A 14,142-nucleotide genomic window follows, 5' to 3' on the forward strand; every position below is an offset into this window, starting at 1 on the left:
TGTCAGTGCTGATGATTTCTAATTATGCGAGATCCGGGGCAACCTTACGGTGTCCATGCCGCCCCGACGGCGGGCATCCCGATAAAGTTGAAGAGCCACGGCGCCTTGTTCTCCTTCCGGTACAGCGTGGCGTCCTGGTCGTTCACTTCGGGGTTGAAGACGATATTGTTGGGCAGGGACGGGTTGAGCGCTGCCGGTCTCGCGAGACCGATCAGGTCGCAGTCTCCCTCGGCCACCGCCTTCTCCATCCCCACTCTACTGCTGAACCCGCCGGTGACCATGAGCGGGACACCCGGGAACTCTTTCCGGATGACCTTGGCAAACTCGAGGAAGAAGGCCTCGCGCGCCTTGGTGCGGTCCGACTCTTCCTCTTGGGCGTCAGGGCCGTCATTGCCCCATACCATCTATGAATTAAATGATAGGGTGGTTAAGCTGCACGATCGTCGGCGTCCTCCTCTCCGGCGGCGCTGCTCCCCCCTGGCTGGCGCGGGCGAGGGCCGAGTAAGGGGGCACGAGGGAGTCCAGGGAGAGGGAGGGCGGCATGGCAGGGTCCGACGGCATGCCTAGGTACGCGTCGTCCACGTGCACGTTGCCTTGAGAGACGAAGGAACGTGGCGGTTAGTCGGATGCTGTCCACATCGGTAGGGGGTCAGGGAGACAAGGGGTAGGGAGGGAAGGGTGGAAAGGGGAAAAAGGGGTGGGAGGGTTCGACGTAGGTGATGTGAGAAGGAAAGGACAAGATCCACGTAATCCCATAATTACCGGTAATAATCAGGCCCCAGCCGCCGGCCGACCAGTGCTTGTAGACAGCTTGCATGCGCTCGTCCGGCAGCTGCTTGGCGCCGGCTGGCTGCTCAGCCATGGCCGTTTTAACGAGCCGGTTGGGAAGCGTGAGGCCGCATTTGAGGGTCAGGGGCTGAGCGGTCTGAAGGTCGGATTTGGCTCCCATTTTGTCATTTGGTTGCCGGAGGAAAACCAAAGGGGAAAGATACCGAGGATCCGTAGTGATTCCGCATAATGATTATTGCAATTATGAACTGACAAGCAGCTGTAGAGGAGGCAGTTTGATTGAGCTTTTCAATTCAAAAGTGAACACCCGATTTGGAACTGCAGCATCTCCCGACACAGAACATGCCATGGAGGTCTGTTGGATCTTTTTTGTAATTAAGTCGATGGCGTACCGCTATATGGGCCTCTCCAACACGGGACGAGGGACGAATCCAACCGCCGACCCCTGACATGCCGAGGCCAAGCATCCGCCCAGAGGGTACTTGGAAGTCTCGCCGGTCAGATTGTTATCCCCGGGGCCGTTCCGAGTCTCCGGATCCGTTCCGCAAAACAGTCGCCACAAGACCGATGCACCCCTGTTCCTCTGAAGGATTGATTAGACCATGAATCGGAATCATGGCGTCGGCCCAGTCGCAGAACTCTCGATGGACGGTGGCGCGGCCATCACCTTCGCGCCGCGGCGAGATGTTATCCCGCGACACGCGATGATTGATTTGCGACTCGAAGTGAGTTTGGATGATAAACAAGCTAGCTCGATAAGATGGCAAGTACCTTGGTTATTGTTGGTGACGTAGCGAATCCGAACAGGCGCATTTTAGAGATGTCTGGATCGGACTTGATGTATATCATCTGAAGAATTCATCTATTATCTAGCTACTAGGTGTGTAAGTTGGCAGCCTGCATAGTCTGTAGACGTAGTGACTTGACCGTGTGTACTCCTGTTTGACTAGGTTAGGTACCTTTATCGCTTTAAAGCCATCTACTCAGCTGAAGATAGGTTTGAGTTGGACGCTGTTCCACAGGCCATCATGTTGAAACCGCAGCTGCTTGAGAGCATTCGAAGGCAGATTATTTGTCGCCTGTGTATGGTTTGTGGAAATTGGAGCCCAGAGGGAACGACGACCGTTTCCACCATTTGTGAATAGCTCATTTCATGTGGTGTCTAGAAGCGGCCGTACCGAATCTCAGCGTTCAAGGTGAATACTCCATCGGGTTATTGAAGACGCTACTGGAAGGGAGCAAGTAAACAACGCACACACGCGCACACGCAAACAAAGACAAAAAAGCATAGGTCCTTCGTGGTGTCATTTCTTACTGGGGCTTTAGCAAGAATTGAAAACCTTGACATGCACGCACCTCGAGCAACTGTTCATTTCGCCCCGACCCATCACACATCTCTCTGGTAGGCCAACTACCTACCAGCTTTGCTCCTGTCTGGGAGAGATGTAAATATGCATCGTACTGCCCTCGCAGTTCGCAGGCCTGCTGGCTGAATGAACACACACCATTATGCACACCGCTCACTACAGTATGCAAGGAATAATTACTCGGTGGAGTCTCGACGGATAGGTATCGGCAAATGGCTCCTGCTCCTGGTGTGCGCGTCTTCGAGTCTCGGGCCCTGTCCCGGGTGGAGTCCACACAAGAGAGAAAAGAGGAAAAAGGGGGGGCTTGTCTTCCGAGACGGCAAAAGTGAGGCTTTCATGAAGCCTGACCCCGACCCGACTTGAACGGATAACCTTTCGATCTGGAGTCGAACGCGCTACCAATTACGCCACGAGGTCTTGTTCTTGTTGTTATCGTTTTTGTTGTTGTTGTGGAGTGTTGATGGCGAGCATTCGATAGACAGTTACGGCTTCTGCTGGAGGTGTGGAGTATTTTGCGTTCGTTGGAACAGGCTTAATTATTGGTTTTTAGCCTGGCAGCTGTTATATCCTTGGGGGCATCCCGAGGTCTCTTTAAGTTGAAACGGCTTGTCGGTCCCGCACTGTAAGAATCCTCTTCTGTATTCCGTACTCCATGCGGCTCTAGGAGTTCTGTTACCTGGCCGTCCGTTCCCAGGTTGGACGTGGGCGTGGCTGCAGGAAGATATTGGGTCCGGCGCCGTGCCGACTGCATATTAGTACTGGAGCGCGCCTGGCTGCTTGGCGGCACCCCGTCTGTCTTTTCCAGAGCTCTCCATAGTTATCTTCAACCGGCAGAGCGGATTGAAGTTTGGTTCTCCGCAAGGAGTCTAGTGTAATCCGTACTCCTGTAGCCCTGGTACCCTAGTGTATTCCGTAGTTAATAGTTTGCTTTTCTCAGCCCAAGAGGGGGCCGCGGCGCGGCTCGGCCGGGAGTGGGACACCATGACGAAATTGCCCGGTCTGGCTTCTTGGCGTGGGCAGTGGGAAATGCAGGGGTTACGAATTGTCAAGGGGCAAGACGGAGGCGCCCAGACGGGACAAGGCAGTTTGCAGTGATGTGACTGCTTTGACCAAGCCGATTCAAAATGATGTTGGTAGTAGCCGAAAGCTGGCTTGGAAACTTCGTTTCAATGTGTCCTCGACGTCGAAGAAAGGCAACAAGCCGCGACGATCCCCCAGCTTTCCGCGTTGGTCGCGGGGTCGAGACCTTTGCCCAAGTTGTGGTGGGGCAAGCGCCGGGCCTGGACTGGAAGGTGGGATGTTAAAGTTAGGCACCTACTGTGTACTCTGAGTACACAGGCAAGACGGGGAACGATCGTAGTACGATCTCCCGGCCCACCGGGCTCGATCGACTATTATCTTCGTTTGATGTTCTGGGGATCTCGCCTCTCCAGCTGCTCTTGTCGAACCACTCACCATTACAGCACTCGCATCAATCCGTTCCATCTCGCCTGAGCCATGGCCAGCAGCAACATTACCAGCGTCATCAACGAAGAGATCAGACAGCGTAAAGGTGAGATCTCGACCATCAACAGGCAAATCCATGCCAACCCCGAGCTGGCGTACGAGGAACACAAAGCCCACGATGTCTTCGTCAAGACCTTGGAGTCCCTGAACTTTCAGGTGACTCCCCATGCCTACGGCCTCGCAACCGCCTTCTCGGCGGAGTACGGCTCCGGCGGCCGCCTCGTCATCTATAACGCCGAGTACGACGCCCTCCCGGGCATCGGCCACGCGTGCGGGCACAATCTGATTGCCTCAGCCTCCTTTGCCGCCTTTCTCGGGGCCGCCGCGGCTCTCAAAGCCTCCGGGCGGCCGGGTCGCGTCCGGCTGCTCGGCACTCCCGCCGAGGAAGGCGGCGGCGGCAAGCTCAAGCTGATCGAGGCGGGCGCATACAAGGGCGCGTCCGCCTGTCTGATGGTGCATCCGGGGCCCGGGCACAACATGCCAGCCCCTCTCCGCGGCGTCGCCTTCGCGCCCATGCTGGCCAACGTCAAGATGCGTGTGCACTTCGCGGGCCGCGAGGCGCACGCCTCCATCGCGCCCTGGGACGGCGTCAACGCGCTCGACGCCGTGTGCCTGTCCTACAACGCCATCAGCATGCTGCGCCAGCAGATCCGGCCCTACGAGCGCATCCACGGCGTGTTCCGCTCCGCCGGCGACAGGCCCAACGTCACGCCGGCCGACTGCACCGTGGAGTACTACTGCAGGAGCGCGACCAAGTGCGGGGCCGAGGTGCTGTGGCAGCGGGTGCAGAAGTGCTTCGAGGGCGCCGCGATCGCGACGGGCTGCGAGATGCGGCTCGAACCGATAAACTCGTACGCTGACCTGCGTTTCAGCCGGGCCTTGTGCGAAGCCTATGTCGGAGCGATGCCTGAGGGGACGGTGTCGCTCGGTACGCCGGCGGATATCCTTGCGGGGAGCACGGATATGGGCAACGTGTGCTACGAGTGTCCCGGGTTCCATGGCGTGTTCGGCATTGGAACCAAAGAGGGCCAGGCAAACCATACAAAGGGGTTCACTGCGGCCTCTGGGACGGAGGACGCGTTTGAGCGAGCTCTGGAGTGCGGAAGGGGCATGGCTGAGGTAGGATGGAAGGTTCTGAGCGATGACGCATTTGCGGAAAGGGTGGAAAAAGAATGGAAGGAGGATATGAAGCAGGCTGCGGAGGGTAAGGCAGCTTCCATATGAAGAGATGGCGATCTAAGTTCAATGAAAAGAAGAAAACACTAGATAAAAGAGTAGGAATTCCCGGAGATATCGCCCTGCTATGACTGGAACCACGGTGATTTCGGAAAACAGAAAACAAAAAAGCGAAAATTGTGTTCGCATGTCCCGTCTTTTTTTTTTTTTTTTTTTTTTTTTTTTTTTTTTTTTTTTTTTTCTTTCGAGCCTCCGATCTCATCTGTTGCTTCGCGGCCAAAGACGGTCCAAGAAGGCGCGAGATTGGGCCCCACCTGGACATGAATCTGGCCAATGGCTGCTGAGTTTTGGCATGATGCATGATGTCGCTGGGCGCTGGGCAGGCACGCAGCCGCCAAGTACGTACTGTACCACGATAGGCAGGGCCGCAGGTCCGTTCAGCGCTTTGGAAGGATTCCCTTCCGAGAAGGCCGAAATCACGACTCCCCCCACCACCAGCAACCGTTCGCTCACCAATTTTGGACTCGAACCAACACCGAAACCAGCCATTCTCGTGGCGGGACACATCTCGCACTGCGCTCCGAGTCACGCGAATTGATATAATCCGGGCAAACCGATCGTGCGCACCCTGTACTTGTGCCGCCCTTAGCGTTTCGGACCCCGGATTCTGAAACGCTAACGGAACGCGCTGCCTGTACGGCATCCTCCGGACAGAGCGTACTCTGGAATCTCGTCGTCATGGGCTTCTACGTGGGTCGGGGCGACAGTGCCCCCGTGGTACAATCACTCCGTCTTCGATTCTCTCAATCGGCCGCGACGATAGCCTTGACTGCTGCATTCTTACCCATGGCGCTGGGACACGGAGGACATCACACGGACAAGATTCCGGAGGGACAGGCGGTCTCTCTGGACCCGATTGTGCGTTGGCAAGACGATGGAACGCTGGTCGGCAGTTGGCTGACAGGCCCAGGATACAACACTATGGGTACACATTTTCGTCCAGATGCTCGCCTTTGGCGTTCTCTTCCCCATAGGGATGGTTTTTGGGGTGAGTCGAGCAGGCAGCTCAGCACCGGACGTCCACGACTGACGGAAGCACTTGTCCAGATCATTAAGAGCCGGTGGCATGTACCGCTACAAGTCCTCAGTACCGCGCTCGCCCTACTCGGTTATGCCCTTGGCCACCTCCACGGCGGTCGGCAGTTCCACCCGAACAACGTGCACGCGGAGGCTGCCAATCCCCTCTTCTTCCTCATGGTTGCGCAGGTTGCGTTTGGCATTTATCTTAAGCTGCACCTCGAGAGGGGAATCCACGGCCGGATTCGCCCGTTTTTCCGAATCCTGCACAGCATCAACGGCAAGGCTTTCCCGGTGTATGCGTGGGTGCAGATGGTTTTCGGTGGCATCACAGCTTTGGGTTTCTGCCAGGGCGACCATCTCGGCCAGTGCCTGGCACACTTCATCATGGGGGGTGCTTTCATCGCCTACGGTGTCCTCCTGACGATCCTCTTGCTTGTTGGTCAGCTCTGGCTTCGCCGGACCGGCCGTAGCCAGGAATTCTTCGACAGTGCCGTCATCGCCGCCTGGGGCTGCGTCAACACCTTCACCGAGCACCGCTGGGGAACTGCGTGGGTCAAGAACGACTGGCAGCACACGACCATGGGCATTATCTGGTGGAGCGCCGGGCTGGTGGGCATCTGGCTCAGCAGGGATAGGCATGGCCAGCCAAAACGCAACTTTATCCCCGGGTTTGTCATTTTCATCACCGGTTGGGCCATGTCGGCGCACCCGCAAGAGCTGATGATTAGCGCCATGACCCACCAGATGTTTGGCTACACCCTCATGGCGGCCGGACTGACGCGTATCGTTGAGATCTCGTTTGTCCTTCGGGATAAGCAGGGTATCTCTGAGGATGGCACCGAGGTTAACAGCTTCCAGTTCATCCCCGTCTTTGTAGGTCTCTCTTCTCCCCGTACTCCATGCTCCGCAGACGCTAATCACCATGGCAAGCTTCTCTACGCCGCCGGCTTCCTCTTCATGGGAGCCACCGAAGAGCAAATGGCCCTCATCGCCGGCTCTGGAATTGATCACGTTGCCTACGTTCTGATCCTCTACAGCCTGGCCTCGCTGCTCTTCCTGTTCACTATGGCGTTAATCAACATTTACGACCGCGCCAACCCGATTCCGAAGAAGCCGCTTACCAATGGGCAGGCGGTGCGCGGGGACGATGCACGGCTGCGAGACGCGAATGAGTTTGAGTTGGACGGCTTGGTCAGCGACGAGGAGGACGAGGAGCGCGCGGCGAGGAGGAAGCTGTTGACGGATGATGGTCTTGGGGATGGACCCGATACCCCGAGCACGGTGGGGAGGAACAGTGAGAGAGTTGCGTAACCTTCCTCACAAAGGTAAGAGGTGTATATCCCCAATCTGCAATGGCAGGTACTGGAGTTTTGGGTTGTTTTTGAACGGTGGAGGCAGGCCTGTCATAATAAGCATCTGGTTGCTTAAAGAGCTAATCACAAACGTTGATTCCGCATCTCGCTGCCAATCGTCTCTGTGTGAACGCGGAAGGCGAGGCGACAAGCAGTATTCCATCCAGCATTACGCAGGTGGAGAGAGATCAGCCAATTGTCACCATCATTTAGGCAACTGAGATCATGGTTGCATCTCTGTTCTTGCACACACCACCTCTGACTGCGATGACCTTTTCCCGATTCCGTCAAGCGCATCGCAGCACTTTCTTGGCCCTCCGGAATCTCACACCCCCTCAGGTCGTGCTCCATCCAAGCTCTTTCCCCATTACCGCGAGCGCATTTCAACACCGATAGCTCCGGGGCAAAATACGAAGCTGCACGTATCGCCGAATACGATCCAGCGTAACCACCGAGCATTTAAACCAGCTCGACAGAACGACCTAGCATCCCCCCATGGTCCACTTTGTGAGCTGCATTTCTCAATCAAATCAGGTTGGTTGGGAAAACACAGACGTGCTCATCAACAATCCCCAATATTGTCGCCTTCCAGAATGGCAGCCACCATCACTCTCAGAGCCCAATGTCTCTGTCGTGCCCAGACCTTTACCGCCACCGTGCCCGTCAGCTCCCTCCCGCTGAAGGGCTCATCCTGCCACTGCACCTCGTGCCGCCACGTCACGGGCGCCCTGCGCTCGTCCGACGCCGAATGGCCCGGTCCGACGGGGGACATCGTCGCGGCCGCCGCGGCTGCTGCTGCTGCCGCTTCTGCTGATGCTTCTGGCGCGGGAGACGACGGGGAGGGGCCGGCGGCCGTCCTCAGGCGGTACGCGCACTCGCCGCGGTTCAACGTCCTGTTCTGCGGGCGCTGCGGGAGCGGAATGTTCTTCGAGGAGTGGCAGAGCCCTCCCCCCGAGGAGGCGCGGTCGGCCCCCGAGAGGGCGACCTATCTCGTCTTGACGGGCGTGCTGTCCGCGGAGGAGGCCGGGCCGGACGACGACGGCGGCGGGACCGCGGGTTCGGTGGTGCCGCCGCTGGTGAGGTTCGAGGATCACATTTTCGTGGGGGATACGGTGGACGGCGGGGCGGCGTGCTGGCTGAGGGGGATGAACGGAGAGGGGGAGCCGGTGACGAGGATCTGGCTCGGGGGGCGCAACAAGAGCGAAGAAGTCCCGCCCGGGAGGTCGTGGCCTGCCGTCGAGAACCTGCCGCGGTACGAGGTGGATCTGAAGGCGGCCGCCGAGGGGGATAAGGGGGACGTGGTGCCCATCCGGTGCCACTGCCGCGGGGTCGACCTGGTGCTCCGGGCGGGCGAGGCGCAGGGGGAGTTTGCGGAGAAGCAGGCGCGGGGCGAGGAGCTGCCGTTCTTCGTCGACCCGGTCACACACAAGTTTCTCGGCTCGCTGGACGGCTGCGACTCGTGCCGGATCGCGTCCGGGTCCGAGGTGTACAACTGGACCTTCGCCTTGCTCAAGCACATCTCCTTCGCGGGGGCTTCCTCCTCCTCCCATGCCGGGTTCCCCGAGGACACGGCGCAATTGTGGGCGGCTGTCAGCAAGAGAGACGGCGGCGGCTCCCGCGACCCGAGGTTCGGCACGATCGCCGCGTACGCCAGCTCGCCCGACGTTCAGAGGTACTTTTGCGGCCGCTGCTCGGCCACCTCGTTCTACGCGACCGACGCCCGGCCCGAGATGGTCGACGTGGCGGTCGGTCTGCTGGACTCTCCCGACGGCGCGAGGGCGGAGAGTGCCATCTCGTGGAGCTTCGTGAAGAAGATGGCTTGGAGGCAGGACATGATGGGCACCTGGAGGGAAGGGATGCTGCGTGCGGTAGAGAAGGAGATGGAGGAGTGGAGGATCGAGAGGAAGTATCCCAAGAGCTGGCGTCGGGTGGCCCAAGAACAGCAAGAGGGAATGAGTAATTAGGACAAGGGCGTTTAAGTTTATCGACTCAAGTCATGCCCTGGTGGAGTTAATGGTTGAGCCTGGTAACTTTACACGGCAGGTAATTATAGATTAAAAAACTCTGAGAATCCAGGCGATGTGTCACCAATTTAATCCGCGACAGCGGTTCAAGCAATGGCGAAATCTCAGTTGTTGCCATCGGTGAGACCCGCCATCATGTCGCGGCTGACACAAGAGACATTGCCTTAGCTACTGCGGTAATAATATTTCAAAATAAGGCGATAATAATACATTAGGGGGCCGAGCGGCAGAAAGCAACCACAAGCGTGGAGGGGCGTATGAGATTCTGACTCCAAAGGCGACCCTCAATAATTAAAACTCAGAATAATTATCTCTCGCCCGCCCTGCGTGCCTAGGTACCTATCCGCTTGGGGCCTTGGCCAATCTCAACAAGCCACTTGAGGTACTGCTCTTTGGAGCGAAGATACTGCTTCCAGGCATTCCTTACGACCTTGGGCATCATTTCTGGCGGAACGCTCAGCCCGTGAACTTGGAGGATGTCAGCTACGAGCTGCTCTTCATCTGGTGGAGACTGACTGCCCCTCCATCTCGCGTAGTACTTCGAACAGTAAGCAGTCTCCACTGCCATTGATCTGTCCAGATTGGCCGTGTCCCGGAAAAACCCGGTTTTATGCTGTGCGTCATCCTCTTCATCGCTTAAGGTTGGGTGAGGAGGGTTCAATCCGAGAATATACGAAGCTTTGGCCGGCGCCCAGAAGTAGTGAATCATTTCGCACTTGGGATCGACCGGGGTGCTGTAGTCGCCAAAGTCCAGTTTGATGCCTGGTCCCTGCCAGTTGACAACGTTGACGGGTTGGAAGGAATGGAAGCCGGCATAGTAGAAGAAGTCGATCTGACGCTGCACTGCATCGACCTCCAGGGTCGCTGGTGGTATATATTCGTACACAATGCCGTAGTAGTGCCTCTCGGGCTCAAAGAATGCGGGAATCAACTCTCCCTTTCTCTCGAGCCGCTTGTCCCACGAGATCAGGCGGTTCAGGTGCATCAGGGCCTCCCCGCCAAGACGAATCCATCCATAGCAGCGCCGGACACGGGTGGAGGCGAACATGTCTGAGAGAGAAACCTTTTGGTCTTCCGGGAGATCGCCGAAGACGCGCGACTGCCGGCCCTCGTCTGAGCAGGCGTAGAGGGAGGAGAGGGCATCGAGTCGAGTGATCCTTTGCTTGGGCACGAAAACGGGTGAATGGGATGCCTGCCTTAGCCCGCTGCAGACCTGCTCCAGGCTGGCCACCATCCGCGCCTCGCCCTCCAGGGACCACATCCCAAGGCCGTAGCGGTCGGAGGCGGAGAGTGGGAGAGGCGCGGTATAGAAGAACTAGACAGATCACCAATCCGTTAGAGAATCGTAACAGATGAGAGACCTTTCGAGACATTGATGGGATGACGAACCGTTTTCAACGCGAAATGTTGGTTGTCATCACCGAATCTAACGCGACATACAATTCCTTCGGCACCGTGGCCGAGGAATTTCACCCAGCGAACTCGCTGCCCGTCGCGGGGGAAACGGCGAAGTTTTGGCGACAGAAAGTCGGCCCAACGACAGGGCGGCTCGCCCTGCATGGGCTCGCTCGAAAGGAAAGGAGGCAGCTCCATGGACTCCATTGCTTAATTAGGTAATTACTCAGAGGGTAAGGCACACTAGTTGGCTCGGCTGGTACTCCGTACTGCAGTGATTATTATCGCGAGATTTCGGGCAGCGAACAGCGAACAGCCGGGGGCGGCGACACAAGATAGAAGCTAGAATGAAACCCGAGAAAAAAAATAAACAAAAAACTGAAACAGCACTACGCTTTCCAAGAAAAAAATTGTGACCGGTCCTGACGCGGCGCGGTTCACCTGGTCAAAGCGAGAATGGGGGTCCTGCATAACTGGCGGTGAAATGTCTGGCCGGAGTGCAGTGATGGCACGCACTGTGGATGACGCAGGTCGTGCCCTGGTTGACGCCAACGATACCTGAATTTAAACGGTCTGAATGGTCGAAGACGCCTCATCAAGTCGAAATCCTTGAACATCCTAGCCATTCAGCGTTTGGCTGTCTGTTTGCGTAAACACTACACACTATTATTATCCATCCGTACTACCGACCCTTGGACTCCAAAGTCGATCCTCATGAAGATGGATCAGTTCTTGAAGCTAACTGGTAGTCAGGCTCAGAAAAAAGATGTGTGCGACCTCTTAGCTCTCTAGTGTTGCAAATGTTGGGGTGTCAGAACCAGGTAGGCACGCCGCATTGGTAGGTACCTGCATGTTGGAATAATTATTTGTTGTCAGGTAGGTTCATTCCAAGTATTAATTACCTTGCGTACTGTACCAAAGCAATAGCGTCGTTAGGAATCTCGCTCCGGCTTGGCCGCATGAACAAAACGCATAGGAGAGTAGATACACCACAACCATAGGCTAATTATGATACATTTGTCTTTGCTAGGTTTCTGCATGCTTGGGAGGGGAGTCAGATGTTGGTCTTGCGCATCGATTGAGTTCAGTTCCGGCCAAGTTACTTGCTATATATATGATTGGTCAAGCTGTCTTGCATGACAGCAGGCAAACGAACGGCATACTTTAATGTCCGCTCATGGTAAGAAGAGCCCACGTGGCCAACGTGGCGGACTTTGCTGCATACCTAACACCAATAGATTTCGCGCGCCGTCATGGAACAGCCGTGAACGCTGACTTTGGATCACATCGCGCCAGCATGGATCGTACCGGCACGGCCCACAATGGTTGCGAAATCGCGACCACGTCCGCAGCAACATGTCGAACCGTTCCCAAACATAGGTATCTGGCATCGCTGCCGGGAACAGCGCCGCAGAGAAGGAGCGCGGCTGGTTGGCCTGGACCCTCCTGCTCCTCGCCCCAGTACCTGACAGGCCCGGCGTGCTTCACACACGTGGAGATTGCCCTCGAAACAGCCTCCCCGACGACATGCGTACCTTCTTTCATGCACTTTCTCGACTCCGCTGAATCTTGTGGAAGTGCGCTCGGTAGAGGGTATCTTGGGGAGGCGGCTTCGGCGCGAGGCTTGCCAAGTCAGGCTATGAGTTCGCGGAGGCCTGGGCGGATCTTGTTTGCGGGCATTCCCCAAACGTGTGTGGCATGTTGCCTTTGGCTGCCTGGGCGCCTTCCCTTAGGTAGCGTGGCGTGGTGCGCGTAGCTCAGGTCGTTTTGATCGCACGGCTACCGAGCCATTCGCATTCCATAATTTATAGTTCGGTTCCCTGCTCGGGTTCTCAAACCGACCCGACAAGATAGGAACCATATTACCAATTTGCACGTAGGTGGGTTCTTCGACAAAGAACACAGTATACAAAAAACGCCGTTCGCATGGCGATCTGCACGTCACCTCTCACCAAACGCATTAAAGCAGGCCGAGTTCAGGTATTAAATATTAATTCGCCCCATTCGCCACTACGGCGCAGTTTGCACCACATCACCTTATAATTCCCTGGTAATTACATCACCGCCCCAGGGCTCAAAGCATAATTACAGCTCCTTCTCTTTCCTTCTATTTGCATTAGCAGCCCAGAGAGAAACTCTCCCTCGAGTTTTCTCGGGATCCACAAGCCATGGTTACTCTAAATCAGATCCGAGCCTCCAACTCCATAGTCGGGACGAGTTTGGGCCCCGGCCTGGTGGCCGTCTTCGCCGGCGCGACGAGCGGCATCGGCGAGGCCACGCTGAAGCAGTTTGTCAAGCATGCCGTGAAGCCCCGGATCTACTTTCTCGGGCGGTCCAAGGGCTCGGGCGACCGGGTGCGGGCCGAGCTGCAAAAGATCAATCCCGAGGGCGAGTACAACTTCATCAGCGTCGACGTCAGCCTGCTCCGCTCGGTGGACGACGTCTGCCGCGAAATTGGGGCCAAGGAGTCGGCCATCAATCTTCTGTTCCTGAGCACGGGGACGATAGTGAGAGGAAACGGTGAGAGATCCCTCCCCTCTCCCCCGGGCGGAACGGGAGGACAAGAAGAAGAAGAAGATGATGATGATGAGACCGAATAATAATTAATGATTGTCTGCTGGCAGAGACCGCCGAAGGCCTGCACTACTTTGCCGCCGTGGCCTACTACGCCCGGATGCGTTTCGTCGTCAACCTCCTGCCGCTGCTGCAGCGCGCGACCGGCCTGCGCCGGGTCGTCACCGTCGCCGCCGGCACCAAGGAGGGCCTTGTGGACGCGGGCGACATGCAGGGGCGCAGGGCTTCCGTGCGGGCCCTGCGCGGCCACGTCGCCTCGCTCGCGACGCTCGCCCTCGAGGCCGTCGCCGCCCGCCGCGCCCCGGGCGTCGCCTTCGTCCACGACTACCCGGGCTACGTCCAGACTCCGCTCGGGCAGAGGGACGCCACCGGCCTCACCGCCGTCGTCCTGGCTGCCGCCAACGCCGTCCTCGGCCTGCTCGCCCCGCTCATCGCCGTCCCGCTCGACGAGTCGGGAGAGCGCCACCTGTTCCTGGCGACGAGCGCCCGGTTCCCGCCCCGCGATATTAACGGCGACGGCGGCGGCAGCGAGAGCGGTGGTGGCGACGGTAGCGGGGTCCCGCTGCCGGCCGGGGTCGCCGTCGCGCGCGGGACGGATGGCGAGACCGGCAGCGGCGTGTACTCGGTCGACCAGGACGCCGAGAGCGCGCCGGCCAAGGTCGAGCGCCTCCTCGACGGGTTGAGGAAGGACGGCACGGCCGAAAAGGTGTGGACCGATCTCGAGACGGAGTTTGTCCGCATCACCGGGGCTACGTCTATATGAGCGAGGTAGATAATTATTAATAATACGGGTCAGCGTCCGGGATGGATCTGCTATTTTGGAGAGGAGGGGTTGAGGAGGATCAATACAGGCGCGAGGAGGACGGGAACTAATAATAA

At 57.5% G+C, this 14,142-nt stretch overlaps 6 protein-coding genes and 1 non-coding gene across 7 annotated transcripts; 4 read left to right on the top strand and 3 right to left on the bottom strand.

Annotated features, from left to right (window-relative positions):
• On the bottom strand, positions 1–664 carry MYCTH_2301858 (uncharacterized protein). The gene has a single exon (XM_003661883.1). It carries the CDS (start codon positions 402–404, stop codon positions 45–47), a length of 360 nt encoding a protein of 119 aa, XP_003661931.1. The 5' UTR covers positions 405–664; the 3' UTR covers positions 1–44.
• Positions 665–2,500: 1,836 nt separating this feature from the next.
• Positions 2,501–2,573, bottom strand: MYCTH_t72. Its single transcript has one exon. It is a non-coding gene; the product is annotated as a tRNA-Trp (tRNA).
• A 777-nt stretch (positions 2,574–3,350) lies between these two features.
• On the top strand, positions 3,351–5,024 carry MYCTH_2301859 (uncharacterized protein). The gene has a single exon (XM_003661884.1). The coding sequence runs from the start codon at positions 3,654–3,656 to the stop codon at positions 4,884–4,886; it is 1,233 nt and encodes a 410-aa protein (XP_003661932.1). The 5' UTR covers positions 3,351–3,653; the 3' UTR covers positions 4,887–5,024.
• Positions 5,025–5,596: 572 nt separating this feature from the next.
• On the top strand, positions 5,597–7,510 carry MYCTH_2314742 (uncharacterized protein). The gene is made up of 4 exons (XM_003661885.1): positions 5,597–5,756; positions 5,809–5,886; positions 5,946–6,791; positions 6,849–7,510. The coding sequence occupies exons 1-4, from the start codon at positions 5,685–5,687 to the stop codon at positions 7,227–7,229; spliced, it is 1,377 nt and encodes a 458-aa protein (XP_003661933.1). The 5' UTR covers positions 5,597–5,684; the 3' UTR covers positions 7,230–7,510.
• A 114-nt stretch (positions 7,511–7,624) lies between these two features.
• On the top strand, positions 7,625–9,383 carry MYCTH_2301864 (uncharacterized protein). The gene is made up of 2 exons (XM_003661886.1): positions 7,625–7,777; positions 7,863–9,383. Exon 2 carries the CDS (start codon positions 7,864–7,866, stop codon positions 9,232–9,234), a length of 1,371 nt encoding a protein of 456 aa, XP_003661934.1. The 5' UTR covers positions 7,625–7,777; position 7,863; the 3' UTR covers positions 9,235–9,383.
• A 724-nt stretch (positions 9,384–10,107) lies between these two features.
• MYCTH_2078222 (uncharacterized protein) lies at positions 10,108–11,000 on the bottom strand (the record flags this gene model as incomplete). The annotated part of the gene is made up of 2 exons (XM_003661887.1): positions 10,684–11,000; positions 10,108–10,609 (listed from the first exon to the last, which is right to left on the bottom strand). Coding segments are annotated over exons 1-2 (714 nt in total), but the record flags the coding sequence as incomplete, so codon positions are not given.
• Positions 11,001–12,769: 1,769 nt separating this feature from the next.
• Positions 12,770–14,026, top strand: MYCTH_78796 (hydrogenase/reductase-like protein; the record flags this gene model as incomplete). Its single annotated transcript, XM_003661888.1, has 2 exons — positions 12,770–13,209; positions 13,314–14,026. Exons 1-2 carry the CDS (start codon positions 12,858–12,860, stop codon positions 14,024–14,026), a joined length of 1,065 nt encoding a protein of 354 aa, XP_003661936.1. The 5' UTR covers positions 12,770–12,857.
• Positions 14,027–14,142: the final 116 nt, after the last annotated feature.

Source organism: Thermothelomyces thermophilus, chromosome 2 (assembly GCF_000226095.1).
Source record: "Thermothelomyces thermophilus ATCC 42464 chromosome 2, complete sequence".
NCBI lineage: Eukaryota > Fungi > Ascomycota > Sordariomycetes > Sordariales > Chaetomiaceae > Thermothelomyces > Thermothelomyces thermophilus.

Bases quoted from the DNA above. Each gene is read 5' to 3' on its own strand.
- MYCTH_2301858 (XM_003661883.1), bottom strand. From the start codon at position 404: ATGGTATGGGGCAATGACGGCCCTGACGCCCAAGAGGAAGAGTCGGAC.
- MYCTH_2301859 (XM_003661884.1), top strand. From the start codon at position 3,654: ATGGCCAGCAGCAACATTACCAGCGTCATCAACGAAGAGATCAGACAG.
- MYCTH_2314742 (XM_003661885.1), top strand. From the start codon at position 5,685: ATGGCGCTGGGACACGGAGGACATCACACGGACAAGATTCCGGAGGGA. The intron at 5,757-5,808 runs GTGCGTTGGCAA...TGACAGGCCCAG, and splicing joins CGGTCTCTCTGGACCCGATT to GATACAACACTATGGGTACA. The intron at 6,792-6,848 runs GTAGGTCTCTCT...CACCATGGCAAG, and splicing joins TCCAGTTCATCCCCGTCTTT to CTTCTCTACGCCGCCGGCTT.
- MYCTH_2301864 (XM_003661886.1), top strand. From the start codon at position 7,864: ATGGCAGCCACCATCACTCTCAGAGCCCAATGTCTCTGTCGTGCCCAG.